Below are 13,859 nucleotides of genomic sequence, written 5' to 3'. Positions count from 1 at the left end.
CCACAGGGAACTGTTTCTAGGAGACCACTCCCCAAAAGAAACTGTCCCTGGAGAACATTCCTCAGGACTGGCAACTGACCACAGGATATACGTTTTGAAATATTATTTTACAGGAACTAAGAAAAAGGACTTCACGGTTATTGGTGGAAACGGAGCAGCACTCCTTAAAAGGCAGAGGAGGAGTCAGAAGATACGAGCGACGTCACATACTTAATAAATATGGGTGTTTTTGAATAATTTGGGTTGTTGTTGGCTTGTGGTGGAGTGAGGAGATTGTCTTACAACCCAAAGCTTTGTTACTTTTTACATCTGATAATAAAACTTCTATATAATTTGGAGAAAAGTCTCTTTCAAATTTTTGAACATGCAGGACTGCCTTTAAAGTCCAACAGTACTGAGATTTCGTCTGATCTGAAAGTGACAGGAAGCCTGATGGACTAGGCTGTAACTGAACATTATTGTGATATAGTGAGATCCCCGTGTCATTTGATGTCATAAGCAAGCGGCTCTGGGTTATACCCGGAATGTACGGCACAACAAAGTTCTGACCCTGAAATTGTGTAGGAAGAATCTGATTCACTATCATGTTGCATTTACAGGCTGCATTTTCTAGACATGGATGAGTCAGAATCACTGCAACTTTATGGCTAGACTTAACCATCAGGAGTGAGGCACTGGCCTGTATCTGGATGAGCTGGTATGACGGGATCTTTAATTTTTCTTCTTGAACGCTGGCTGATACTTTCCAGACTACCGTGATAGTGTTTTCTGTGTCCTCTGCATTGATGATGATCAATTTGAACAAACTGTATCTTTGGGACGAGAAGGGTGCCGAGGATCCGCCGAACGTTTGGATAAGGCCTGAATGGTTTAGCGGAGGGATCAAATAGTTTGTGCCAAGATTTGTGATGGGTTGAATAACACTGGTCTGGATATTTTTCTTTTGAATGGTACCTGTATCTGTCTGACTCAAAGAATGTACTACAACGTTTTTGGTACTGGTAATTCGGATTGAATTAGTGGAGTAGTTAAGTTCATGTACTTCAGCAGTTTTAGGAAATGTCACAGTTGTGGTTGAACCTCTCTGCAGGTATGATTTTGTCATTTTTGTGTTGTTGTAGAAGACAGTGAAGGAAGTGTCTTGATGGAGGGCTGTGACTCTTAGACTTCTACGAGTGTATGGGTAGAAGTAACCCACATTTTCTGGAAATGCTGCGATGAAACTGTCTCCATAGCTCACTATTGTAAGACCTTGAAAAAAAGAGTGTGAAAATGTTCATTGGTCACGGCATCACAGGCGTCAATCTAACAATGCTTCAAAAAACGACAAAGGATAGTAACGTTTTTTTCTGACCTTGGCTTAACATTGATGCAAACAGAAGAATCACAAACATGACTGTGTCTGACCTTGAGTTTAAGATTGATGCTGTGCAGTAGTGAAGAAGAGACAAAAACAAACCAAAAGGTGAATTAACTTTGTTTTCACATACTGTATTTACAGTAGCAACAGCATTAAGAGCAGTTCAGGCTTAAACATCACATTTCTAGGCCAATCAAAGTTATTGCAGTGTAAAATTTACATTAAATCAAGAAACAACATGTGACTATAAGCAATTTATCACGTCTTATGTTTTGACATGTGTATACTTTTCCAATACATTTTTCCGTTCAATTCTAAGCACTTTACATTTGTGTGTATTAACTGTGTTTGTGTGTTTTCATGACCCCTGGTCATCCTAAAATAAAGACTAAATCAATAAATAAAATGCATTTCGTTATTTTAACAGTGTCACAATAGTTAACACATTACTATTACTGATGTTTACAAGTACAACCTTATTGTAAAGTGTTACCACAGTATTTTGATATAAGAGAAATATAAATATCATCAATGTGCCTCGGAAGTCTTATGTAACGATGAAGATGGGGGTATGTAACGAGGAAGGCGGGACGAGAGCCGTGAGGGAACGGTGCGAGGCCGGTGACGCGAGTGATAATGAGTGTCAGTTGCACGTTGCACCGGTCTCGCATCTCTCACGGAGGAGATACGGAAGTAGCTGTCGGCCATTTACTTTCGTTTTGTTGTTTGTTTATTTTATTAAAAGTTTGGTTGAAGGTTCGCCGGTTCCCGCCTCCTTTCTTCCTTACTTTGAAGAGTATTACATTGGTGCCGAAACCTGGGAGGAAGGAGAGCGCCCTCGCTGCTGAGGAGTTTGGGCAGCGCAGACGAGGGAAGTCCGCGAGTGACTGCCCGAGGCGGTGGTGCTGGAACAAGTATTCGTATGGGACGAAGACCTCGCTGCCGGTTGCCGTCCGGGAGGCAGCGGAGGAGTCATCGCCATTTGCCGTGGGCCGGAGCCTGCTGCCATCCGCCGTGAAGGGGAGGAGCAGGAAACAGGGGACTCGCTGCCGGCTGCCCTCTAGTGATGGCTGGTTTGCGAACAAATTGTTCTTTTGAGCCGGATCTTTTCAGTGAACTGGTCGACCCGGTTCACCAAATCGGACTGATTCGTTCTAAATGGTTCGTGTCTCCACTACACACTTATTCACAAATTACTTGAATTACTCATTTTCTGGCGTGTCTGACAGTGCCTCTGACTCGAAACAATTTTATTATTCAGTTACCCCAACAGTACTGAACTGAAGTGGGGTGAAGAGAGAACTAATGAGCACGAGCAGCTGATACTAGGGGTGGGCGGATCGATCTAAATATCGATAGTATCGATGCCAACACTGGTATTGGTATCAGATCGATACAATTGTAATTGAATCGATATTTTAATTTAAATATCTCACCTCTACGTTCATTATACTTTGCTCGTGTCTTCTACCTCTACAATCCTGAGCAAACGCTGCTTTCACATCCTGGCTAGTGATGGGTCGTTCTTGAACGATTGAATCTTTAATGTGACTCGGGAAGAACGAGTCGTCGTAGAGAGTGATTCGTTCAGCCGCGCATGCGCATTGCGCAACATTCTATGGGTCCTGTACTGGAATTCAAGAAGAACGAACGAACGATTCAAACCCGAAGACTCGAGAGGTGAACTAATCAATTCTCTTTCCGGCTCAGACTGCATAGGTTTAGCTTACGACGCTGTCACGTGATGAACGAACGATTCAAACCCGAAGACTCGAGAGGTGAACTAATCAATTCTCTTTCCGGCTCTGACTGCATTGGTTTAGCTTACGACGCTGTCACGTGATGAACGAAAGAATCAAACCCGAAGACTCGAGAGGTGAACTAATCAATTCTCTTTCCGGCTCAGACTGCATTGGTTTAGCTTACGACGCTGTCACGTGATGAACGAAGGAGTCAACCTCGAGGACTTGTCAGATAGGTGTGGTGAGCTAATCATAGACTAAAGACCCAGGTAAACAATGAATTAATCTTTTCTGTTTCTTATAGCATTATAGTTTTGTATTGTTTGTAATGTGATCAACGTTTGCATAATGAACGAAATGAACGATATGACTCGAAAAAAGATTCGTTCATTTTGCTGAACGAGACTCAAAGATCCGAGTCAGTAAAATGATCCGAACTTCCCATCACTAATCCTGGCCCACTTTGCTACTCCTCCCCCTCCTGCTGCGATTCGTTGTTGTGTCGTCACGTGACTCACTGACACAACGCGCGGAGGAGCAGCGAACTGAGTGAGCGAAGCTGATAGCACATTGAATGAGAGATCAGGATGGCCGAGAGGAAGAGAAGCGTTGTGACTTCAATACATTAATAAAAAATATTGTCTAAAGAATTGATCATTAATTCACCTGAGAAATAATGACATACTGCTCTCCCCTACACAAAAGTATTTTTTTTAAGTAAAAAGTATCGTATTGGTATCGGCAATACTGACCCTATATGTATTTGGTATCGGTTCGATACCAAATTTTGCAGTATCGCCCACCACTAGCTGATACTGAGAGGTTCTCGTTCTTGAGTCAAGAACCGGTTGCAACCAAGAGCCGCCGTTTCTTTTGGCCACGTCTGACTGAGTGAGAACTAGTGAGCTGATGATAGTGAGCATGCGTGATTCACCGTGAGGCTAGAACAGTGTGGACAACTGATGTTGTGCTAATGCTACGAGCGCATGTGAACCGAGGACTTAAATATATGGCGCAATCTGGCAAAACGTAAGTTTATTTAATAATAAATCGTATTGGATTATGCATGGATAATACAGTTTCTGTAAAACGCTGATGAAGATTAATTATTTACTTTTTATCTGACTTAAAATGTCATAGTTTGCTGCATATCACAGTGCTTATTTGGGTGCTTTTAGTTGCAAAACGTATATGTAAGAAAGTGTCAGATCGTGAAGGTGATGTGTTAACTGACAGACGTTATGATTACTGGTTTATATATTTGAATGTGCTGAGTGTATTTTCATCCCGGCCGGCTGTTGTCTCAAATGCTCATAGACTTGACGCGTTACGTCATGGCGAGGGACGTCATTACGCCAGGGCGTAAAAGAATTGGTGAACCGGTCTTTTGAACCGGTTCATTGAAACAAACTGTCCGAAAGAACCGGTTCACAGAAAAGAACTGGACTTCCCGTCACTACTGCCCTCAGCCGGTTGAGCCATCGCCGGCCGCCAGGGGGCGGAGGAGGATCGAGCCGTCCAAGCGTCCAGTACCACCGCATGGCACCGCGAGGAAGAGCCTCTCGGATGGCTGAGGACCAAGCGACAGTAACTAGCTGTGTCCCAATTCGGGGGCTACAACCTTCTTAGGTCGCTGACTTAAAAACGAGGACTTGTTTTTCAAAACACGCAGCATGAAAAGTCCAAGAACCGAACTGAAATGAGACGGTCTAGCCTCGCGGAGGATTTCCTAATTGCATCACCCTGCTGCTCATGTTGCGTGGTGACAGCAGCAGGACACAGCAGTGACGTTTCTGACTTTTTAAAACAAATACGGAGCCAGAAAAAATATATTTTATTTTAGAGAATATGACACGTTTATGTAGATTAAAACAGCCCAACAGTATATTAAATTAACCAACCTTAGAAATTTAAAACACAATAATGCACCAATACTGTTAATGAACAACATCATATATCATAATAAAACACTGAAATGGACCGTTTTTGTGAATTACATACTTTTATTTAACTAAGGTTTTGAATGATTATTAAAAAAAATCAAGCCGTTACAGGCGCGCAATGAATCTCGGGATAGCCGAGGCTGTGAAGGATACATTCGTTCTATCCTTAAAAACCCATGGAAATAAGGTCGCATTTTGGGGCTGCATTTAAAGCAACCTTTGAATCGGGACAGCCTTACCAGCCTTCAGTCGCGCTGCTGTGACGCAATCGGTCTCAAAAATGCAGCCTTCAAAGAACGCAGCCCCCGAATTGGGACACAGCCGCTGTGTCTCGTTTCATAAGGCTGCGTCCTTGTGTCCTCCATAGGTATCATCCTCTAAAGGACGCGGTATACGGAGGATTCTCAACTAAGAATTAAACGAGACATCCTTCGTAGGACATACTGGCAGAAAAGAAAACAGGAAGTACCACGTTGCTATGACAACACGTTGCACTCGCACACCTGTCAAATTAATTTGAATGATTTCTACATGATTTTAAGAGGTAAAAGTTGGTAACTTTCTAAGCAATGCCAAAAGAGTTAAACAAATACACTATTTTTGCCTTACTGTTTCAAAACGTTTAAACATCACTAAACACTTGTAAACCTATTTACTACATACGCCTGCTAAGATTAAAAACGTGACACGAATTGTAAACTGTTAACATTTAAACACCACATATTTGATTGAATGTGCAGCTGTTGCCGTTTATTCAAATAACAGACGTTGGCCATGCAAAGAATTGTGGGTTATCTCTAGCAACGAAGGATACAGCTCATGTATCCTCCCAATTCCTGTCAAAGAAGATCGCATTTGAAGGGTGCCTCCGCAGAGTCCTACCTGATTTTATGAAACGAGACAGCCTCGATGACTTAGCAGCCTTCTAATGAGACCTCTGGAGGACGCAGCCTTACGAAATGAGACACAGCAAGTGTGTCGGGGAACCGGACCAGATTTTTTTTTCTTTTTCCTCTCTCGTCCCTGTCGCTCCTTGTGCTTCCGTCTCCTTTTCTCTCGTCTCGTCTCGTCTGTCCATACCCCCAGCCCCAGGTGCTGCGGCCCGCCGAGACTGGCCCCCCGGGGGGGGGGTAGAGGGCAGTCTCGTGGGTACCCCCCCAGCCTGGGCGATGGGGGTATGTAACGAGGAAGGCAGGACGAGAGCCGTGAGGGAACGGTGCGAGGCCGGTGACGCGAGTGATAATGAGTGTCAGCTGCCCATTGCACTGGTCTCGCATCTCTCACGGAGGAGCTACGGAAGCATAAAAGGACGAGCGACAGGAGTGTACGACGAGAGAGGACCAGGCCTGGACATTATGTTAAGTTTTATTTATGTTTGTGTGGCCGGCAGTTGACCGTGATCGAGGTAGCTGTCGGCCCTTTACTTTCGTTTTGTTGTTTGGTTATTTTGTAAAAATGTAAAATCATTTTTAAAAATGACATTCAGGTGACTTATTGCTAATTTGATTTAACCTATGTAAGGCTGGTTTTGAACTATAGTTAAAATAAGTAGAAATTTTCTACAGTGTGTCTGTATGTGCCCAAGAATGCATGGGAATAATATTTGATATTATAACATGGAATATCATGTTTGAGACACAGTGCAAAATGTTTCTTAACAAAACATGTTACAACCCTCCCTGTCTCTCCTACTTCAGAATACACATGGTTTCAAGAAATAACTGTGCATATGCTTGTTTTGTCTTACCCACATTTTCTTTTTCTTTATAAATCTCTCAAATCTTAACATTTTATTTATCAGCCTTTCTTATTTCTTACATCAGGTACTGACTGACACATTTCATTTAAAGAATAATTTCAGAAATGAATTACTTGAATTACCAATAAATGAATCATCAATCAAAACATGACACTTCTCTGCAAAATAATAAAGTAATATTACCTCAGATAAAGAAAAATATAGCTACCTGATATCTGGATCTCTGCTTGTGTCTGCAATCAATGGTGTGCGGGATTATTTTAAATTAGACACATTTGACTGTCAAAATCCTTATTTTGAATTAGATTTCCTTAAGATTCAGACTACACAAGGCTCTTGCGTCATATACAGTGGCATTGCGCAAACCTCATAGGCCCCCTGCAAGAGGCTTTTCATTACATAATCAAATTTATGCACATTTTCCTTGAAAATCATGTACCAGAGCTGTGCAAATTACAACAAAAGTCCTGGCTGAGACAAGAGTTCTTTCTGTGTGGAGTTTGCATGTTAAGCGTATAAGTTTCCCTCACAGTCCAAAGACATGCAGGTTAGGTGAATGGGTGTGTAATAAGTGTAAAAGTGTGTGTCCTGTGATTGACTGGCCATCTAACCAGGGTGTATATGCCTATCCCACCTGTGGCCTAAAATACTGGGATCGTCTTCAGCAACCTTGCAGAGGAAAAGAAAATGCATTTCTGGTACTAAACATTTTTTTATTCTAAAATAGTCTAAAATTGGACAAGCTCATAAAACTGCTGAACGTTGTCTCAAATGCTCACTTGTATTCATAATGACTGCCTTGAATTGGTACATTTTTACATTGCCATCAGACTTTCACGACATGATTATCATGGGCAGAGTAATTTACCAAAAGGATATATTGTGATATATGTTGCACATTTTTTATAAGTATATATCCTAAATAATGCTATTGTTCAAATTCAACCTTAACTTTGTTCATTTTGTTTTCTCACTTTCAGACAATAAATCACACTCAAAATACAAGTGTGAGGAGGCAGAGAGAAAGGTTGTAAAACTGTTTATTTTCAGTATTATCATATGTGTATTATTAAAACAATACCAATAATCACAGTTATTAAATATCCCGGTTACTATACATACACTGTGGGGAGGTTTCCCGGACAGGGATTATTTTAATCCAGGACTAGGCTTTAGTTAAATTAGGATATTTAGGTTGTTTTTAAAAGCATATTTTACAAAAAAACATTACTGTGTGCATCTTGAGACAAAACAATCGCACTGGCATATTTTAAGATATGTCAGTGTAAGTTGTTTTCGATCAAGACACCTCTAACATTTAAATTAGAGTCTTAAATCCTGTCTGGGAAACCGCCCCATATTATTGGAACGCGTTGGGCAACACAATTTGATAAGATTACATATTTGTTTATTTGGGTAGCCCCTTTTACAACATGTATTGTTTCACATAGTATACATTCATTGTTTATGCCATGTGAATAAGCAAATAAGCAAACCTCCTATGAGCACATATTTTAAATTCAATCAAAAAAATGAGAGTTTTGTAAGAAGTATGTGATTTTGGAAATCTGTAGATGGTTTTGATTAGAGAGAAAATGCTAAAAGTTCTTTAATAAAGTCATACACAGACTTATTCATGTTAATGTCACCGCCTCCTATGAGGGAAGACAGACAGACAAGGTTTAACACCGTGTCTACACCGGACGCGACCGGCGTGACGCAACACGACAAAAGATATTAGAAATGCATTAGAACACATTATAATTTAACATTTTGTCCACACCGGATGCAGCGCGGCGCGACGTTACAAACCCAACAAGCAGGTTGTCATGTCGCGTCGCCCTTGTCGCGTCCGGTGTAGACACGGTGTAAAACTAGTCCCAGACTAAAATTAGTGTTTGAGCTTTCTAAACTGAAAATAACTTGCCATGACATATCTTAAAATATGTGTGTGCCATCGTTTTGTCTCAAGATGCACACCATAAATCTTATTTCCAAGGCATTTTTATAAAAGTGACTTAAATATTCGAATTTAACTAAGCTTGGTTTAAGATAAGACTTGTCGGCGAAATCGGGTCTAGAGCTATTAATTTCTTAGATATTAACAGTTTACAATTCTTACAAATCTCACAAAGACAAACTTATATTTTAAGTCTATGGATTAAACATGTATTTCTCTCAGTAACATTATGATTAATAAAGATAATTTTACAATAGTGGATTAATGGACTACATTCATTTTTAAGTACCTTTCACCAGAAACTATACAGTGACTGTCACTACTAAAGCCACAGTGTAAAAATGCATATATTTTGTGGTGCTACATGGGAACCTAAGAAATGTTTTGTGTTACACCTGAAGTTAAAGCAGTAAGGACTGTTGGGGGTTTGTAGCAGACCGGACGCTTTTTCTCACAGCATTTCGCACTTTTCCATTTGAATGCATCTTCACGATCCAGTGACAACGACGCACAAAGGCCCTTAGATTTGTCCAGTGGCTGCCCATCAGCCCAGTGAATGTAATCCACAGATGATGATGGTAATGGTGTTGTTGATGGTGTCCTCTGCCAGTACCAGTCTGTTGTCATCAGACTACGACGTAGTCCGATCCAAGCTTCCTCATCCTCTGTTGTGTTAATCATATTGGCCAACTCCATCTGTATGTCTTCCTTTGTAAGACAGGCAAGTTGGCTTTGAAGACTCGTGCAGTGAGCCAGGGACTCAGTCCAGTTAAGAGGCTCATTTTTTACTTCAAACTGTCCAGGAATCACCACACAGCCCAACTCATCTGAACGCATGGATAAATAAAAAAAATGTTAACTCTCACAATGATGTGCTTTACAACAATTTATTAATTTAAGTCTGGATCAGAAGTAATTATTTACTATTTGTTTTACCTGGTTGATCATTTATAGGTATAGCTGGTCCTCCATAAACTGTCGTGCCAATGTTTTCCAGAATATAAACGGCAATCTTTGAGGATGGATGCCAGATGAAGGTGTATTGCTCTGTTAAAGGTATTATAGCTGAAGAGTATTTTGTGCCGGTAATCTCAGTCCATGCAGCATTTGTAACAGGACTGTTTTGGTTGTGTACATTAGTTTTGCTGCCAGTTTCAGCTATCACTAAAGCATTCTTGACGTCTGAATAGACCTGCAGCAGGTAGCAGGCAGCAAACATGTTTTCTGGGATCACTTCAACGAAAAGACCTGGACTGATCAGTTTGAGGGACACGTTTCCCGACGCGTTTACGTACTGAGATTTCGTCTGAAATGAAAGTGACAGAAGCCCTGATGAACTAGGCTGTAACTGAACATTACTGTGAGATAGAGAAGTTGACCTTTCATTTGATGTCATAAGTAAGCGGCTCTGGGTTATACCCGGAATGTACGGCACAACAAAGTTCTGACCATGAAATTCTGTAGGAAGAATCTGATTCACTATCATGTTGCATTTACAGGCTGTCATTTCTAGACATGGATGAGTCAGAATCACTGCAACTTTATGGTTAGATTTAACCTTGAAGAGTGAAGCATTGGCCTGCAACTGGATGAGCTGGTATGACGGGATTGTAAAGTTTTCTTCTTGCACACTGCCCGAAATGTTCTTGACTATCGTGATGTTGTTTTCTGTGTCCTCTGCATTGATGATGATCAGCTTGAACGAGCTGTATCTTTGGGACGAGAAGGGTGCCGGGGATCCGCCAAACGTTTGGATAAGGTCTAACTGCTTTAGTGGAGGGATCAAATAGTCTGTGCCAAGATTTGTAATGGGTTGAACAACACTGGTCTGGACACTTTTCTCCAAAATGGTGCCGGTACCTGTCTGACTGAAAGACTGTACTACAACATTTTTGGTACTCGTAATTCGGATCGAGTTAGTGGAGAAGTTTAGTTGATGTACTTCAGCAGTTTTTGGAAACATCACTTTTGTGGTTGCCCCTCTCTGCAGGTTTGGTATTGTTCTTTGTGTGTTGTTGAAGTAGACGGTGAAGGAAGTGTCTTCATGCAGGGCGGTGACTGTAAGAATTATACTAGAAGTGAATGGGTAAAAGTAAGCTAAATTTTCTGGAAATGCTGTGATGAAACTGTTTCCATGGCTCACTATTGTAAGTCCTTGAAAAAAAGTGTAAACATGTTAATTGGTCATGGGATCACACAAGTATCATCTAAAAATAGCAATGCTTCATTTAAAATAAAATAAAACAATAGAGGAGGGTAAAGTTTTCTCTTACCTTGGGTAAACGTTGATGCAATCAGAAGAATCAAAAACATGACTGGTATCTGATCTTGAGATGCTGTGCATTTGTAAAGAAAAGACAAAGAAACAAGGTGTTTAGAAGTGTGCTGGCTGAAATTTCTAGATAGCTAGATGACTTTCATGATTCTGATTGAAGCTTGACTTCTTAGCTCTCAATGCTAAAAAGTCATGCAAGATCACACAATCTAAACATTTTCTCATAAGGAAAGTCATATCAACTAATATCAAAAATGTAGAAAAGGACTAGATAAAAATCTAAACAGAAACAAACTAAAAGAAATTGTACCATGAAAAGTACATTTTAACTAATGAAATTCTACTGTATAAAAATCATTTTTAGGTGAGAAAGTACAATTTGATATTCACATGTACACCGGATAAATATGTGAATATTATATACAATTTATAACATGGTGTATCATTTTTGACACCCAGTGCCTTTTTGGTTTTACTGTCATTTTCTTTTTCTTTATAAATCTCTTGAAATCTTAACATTGTATTTTAAAGTTAACACGAGTACTGACACAACTGGTTTGATTAAGAAATATATTTATTTTAGCACGTAAAGTGTGAATTATGTTCTATAAAAGCAGACTCAAAACCAGACACTACAGTTCATAATAATATTAACTCAGCTAAAGCAAAATTTCATACCTGATATCTGGAGCTCTTCTCTTGAAAATCACCTCCGTGCTGGAAATCTCAATTCAGTTCTGACAAATTTGACTTTCAAAAAAGACTTGCTCTAAGATTTGCATCCTGGTTACATAAGATACTTCGGTTTATGCTTCGTTTAGCAGAATTTTGTTTTATTTTAAAATGCAAATTTTTTAAATATTTCACTTATATGTAATATTTCCTACAAATGATCATTTTGCATTTTTACCACATTTGTTCTATGCGTTTAAAAACGTTTAAACTATTTTAAAAAACACCAGGGAGGAAAAAGTGACAGAAATACATTTCTGATTGCATTATTTGACAATAAATCTTTATATTAGCCTAATTCTCACATATTGTTGAAAAAATGAATAGCTGGAATTCACTTTAAGTCTGGATAAAATCGTATAGCCTGCCAAATGCAGTAATGTAGCCTAAATGAAAAGTATTCATTGGTTTAATTCTTACAATACTAATTGTAATGTTTGTGAGAGCTTGCTGCATCGAAATACACAACCAGACAAACGTACGTCAAATATGTACTAGCCTATATTAATAAAAATATGAATATTTCCCAAAACAATAAATAAAATATATATTTTACCCAAGGCCGTAGCCAGGGTTTGAAAAATTAGAGAGGTCTGTGGTGGGTGTCAATAATTATAGACCTAATATTACCAATAAATGCTATAAATCATTCAACTTAAAAAAAAAATAATGAATGACAAAGTGAACTAATTATAAACCTATACCTATAAACAGGGCTTGATACTGTGGCTAGTGGTTTCCCAAAATGACTCATACTCTACGAGTCTCGCACCAGCGTCTATCCGGTATGGGAAACGAGCGCTCTAACGTGGAGGCTAAGCAGCTGTCACTATACCAGCCATTCAAGTCTTGGAGTCAGGTTTACTTGTACAGCTCTATCTCGCTGGTCTCCGTTACACTAGCAACCCAGCATTTTCACTGTCAACAATTTTGTTTTGGGGAAATGATTTTATATGACTAAAGTTGACAATGGAATGCTGTGAGATCATGCGTCGAAAAACATGTCCAAAATAAAAAATAAATGTTCCCATATACGCAACCCTCCACTATATTAACTTCCTAAAGTGTCATTACGTGAAAACGGGTGTGCAAGTGTCATTATACGGGTATGCCGTGCGGAGATTGCATACCCACGCACTCACTCACGATTTACAACTCTTCCAATCGGATGACGCCGCCAGCCTCCCGCGTCAAGTGAAATTAATCCATCTTTTACACCACGCACGGACAATAAACACCTTTGTAAACTGACTGAATTATATACGTGTAACACAGACACTCAGACGAGTTTTAAACTGCTGATTATTCATTAAGAGCTTCACATTTTATTTTTTAATATGAAAAATTACCGAGGTCCGGACCTCATAGCTGGCTATACGGCCACGATTTTACCTTCATCAAAGCTACCTCCCTTTGCTTTTCGGCTGCTTCACTGTGTGGATCTACTCGTCAATTTCACAACAATTTCACAGAAAATATGAGTAACACTAATCAAAACGTTAAGCCTAGGCCACTTATTTTTTCCATACACAGTTTAACAAACCGGTTTTAAACTGCTGAATATTGACACAAAATTGTATTTTCAGTAGGTTTATTAGGCTACATATAGTGTTAATATCATAGAAATATATATGAAAGCGATATAGTTAATATACCTTATTTTAATTTCAGCGTGCGCGCCATGTGCGCAGGAAACGTCATCGCAATCCAGAGAAAACGTAATATTTGAAGATTCGCCTGTAAACTTGAGAGAAATATGGAAAATTTGACTTTGGTTCACATATAGTAGGCCTATACGATTTATTATTTTGAACAGATATTTAAATTATGAAAATATTTAAATATGTTTAAATAAATATTTAATGTTTTTAAGAGTGAAGGTTAGTACGTAAATAAAACGGTAGCCTATGCAGACACACACAAGGGGCAATTTACCTCAACCGGGACTCAAACCTGGAACATTCTTGCTTTTAGAGAACAGCGCTACCAACTGAGCCACATCTGTGCCACCCTGAAATCATATTTAAAATAAAAAAGATGGATTTAAGAAATATTACCTCGAAATGAACATTCAGACGAAAAATCTAA

General features: G+C 39.5%; 1 protein-coding gene across 2 annotated transcripts; it reads right to left on the bottom strand.

Moving 5' to 3' along the window:
* Nucleotides 1-7,837: 7,837 nt before the first annotated feature.
* LOC130558588 (uncharacterized) lies at nt 7,838-13,805 on the bottom strand. Of its 2 annotated transcripts, XM_057341089.1 has the most exons (6): nt 13,707-13,805; nt 13,427-13,515; nt 11,718-11,822; nt 11,038-11,100; nt 9,701-10,918; nt 7,838-9,591 (listed from the first exon to the last, which is right to left on the bottom strand). In XM_057341089.1, exons 4-6 carry the CDS (start codon nt 11,075-11,077, stop codon nt 9,137-9,139), a joined length of 1,713 nt encoding a protein of 570 aa, XP_057197072.1. In that variant the 5' UTR covers nt 11,078-11,100; nt 11,718-11,822; nt 13,427-13,515; nt 13,707-13,805; the 3' UTR covers nt 7,838-9,136. The 2 variants fall into 2 exon arrangements, with proteins under 2 accessions (XP_057197072.1, XP_057197073.1); XM_057341090.1 differs by lacking the exons at nt 13,427-13,515; nt 13,707-13,805 and having other exon boundaries at nt 11,718-11,925.
* Between the last annotated feature and the right edge of the window lie 54 nt (nt 13,806-13,859).

This window comes from Triplophysa rosa, linkage group LG8 (genome assembly GCF_024868665.1).
Source record: "Triplophysa rosa linkage group LG8, Trosa_1v2, whole genome shotgun sequence".
NCBI lineage: Eukaryota > Metazoa > Chordata > Actinopteri > Cypriniformes > Nemacheilidae > Triplophysa > Triplophysa rosa.
The sequence above is the reverse complement of the archived record's forward strand: the minus strand, read 5'-3'. Positions and strand labels throughout refer to the sequence as shown.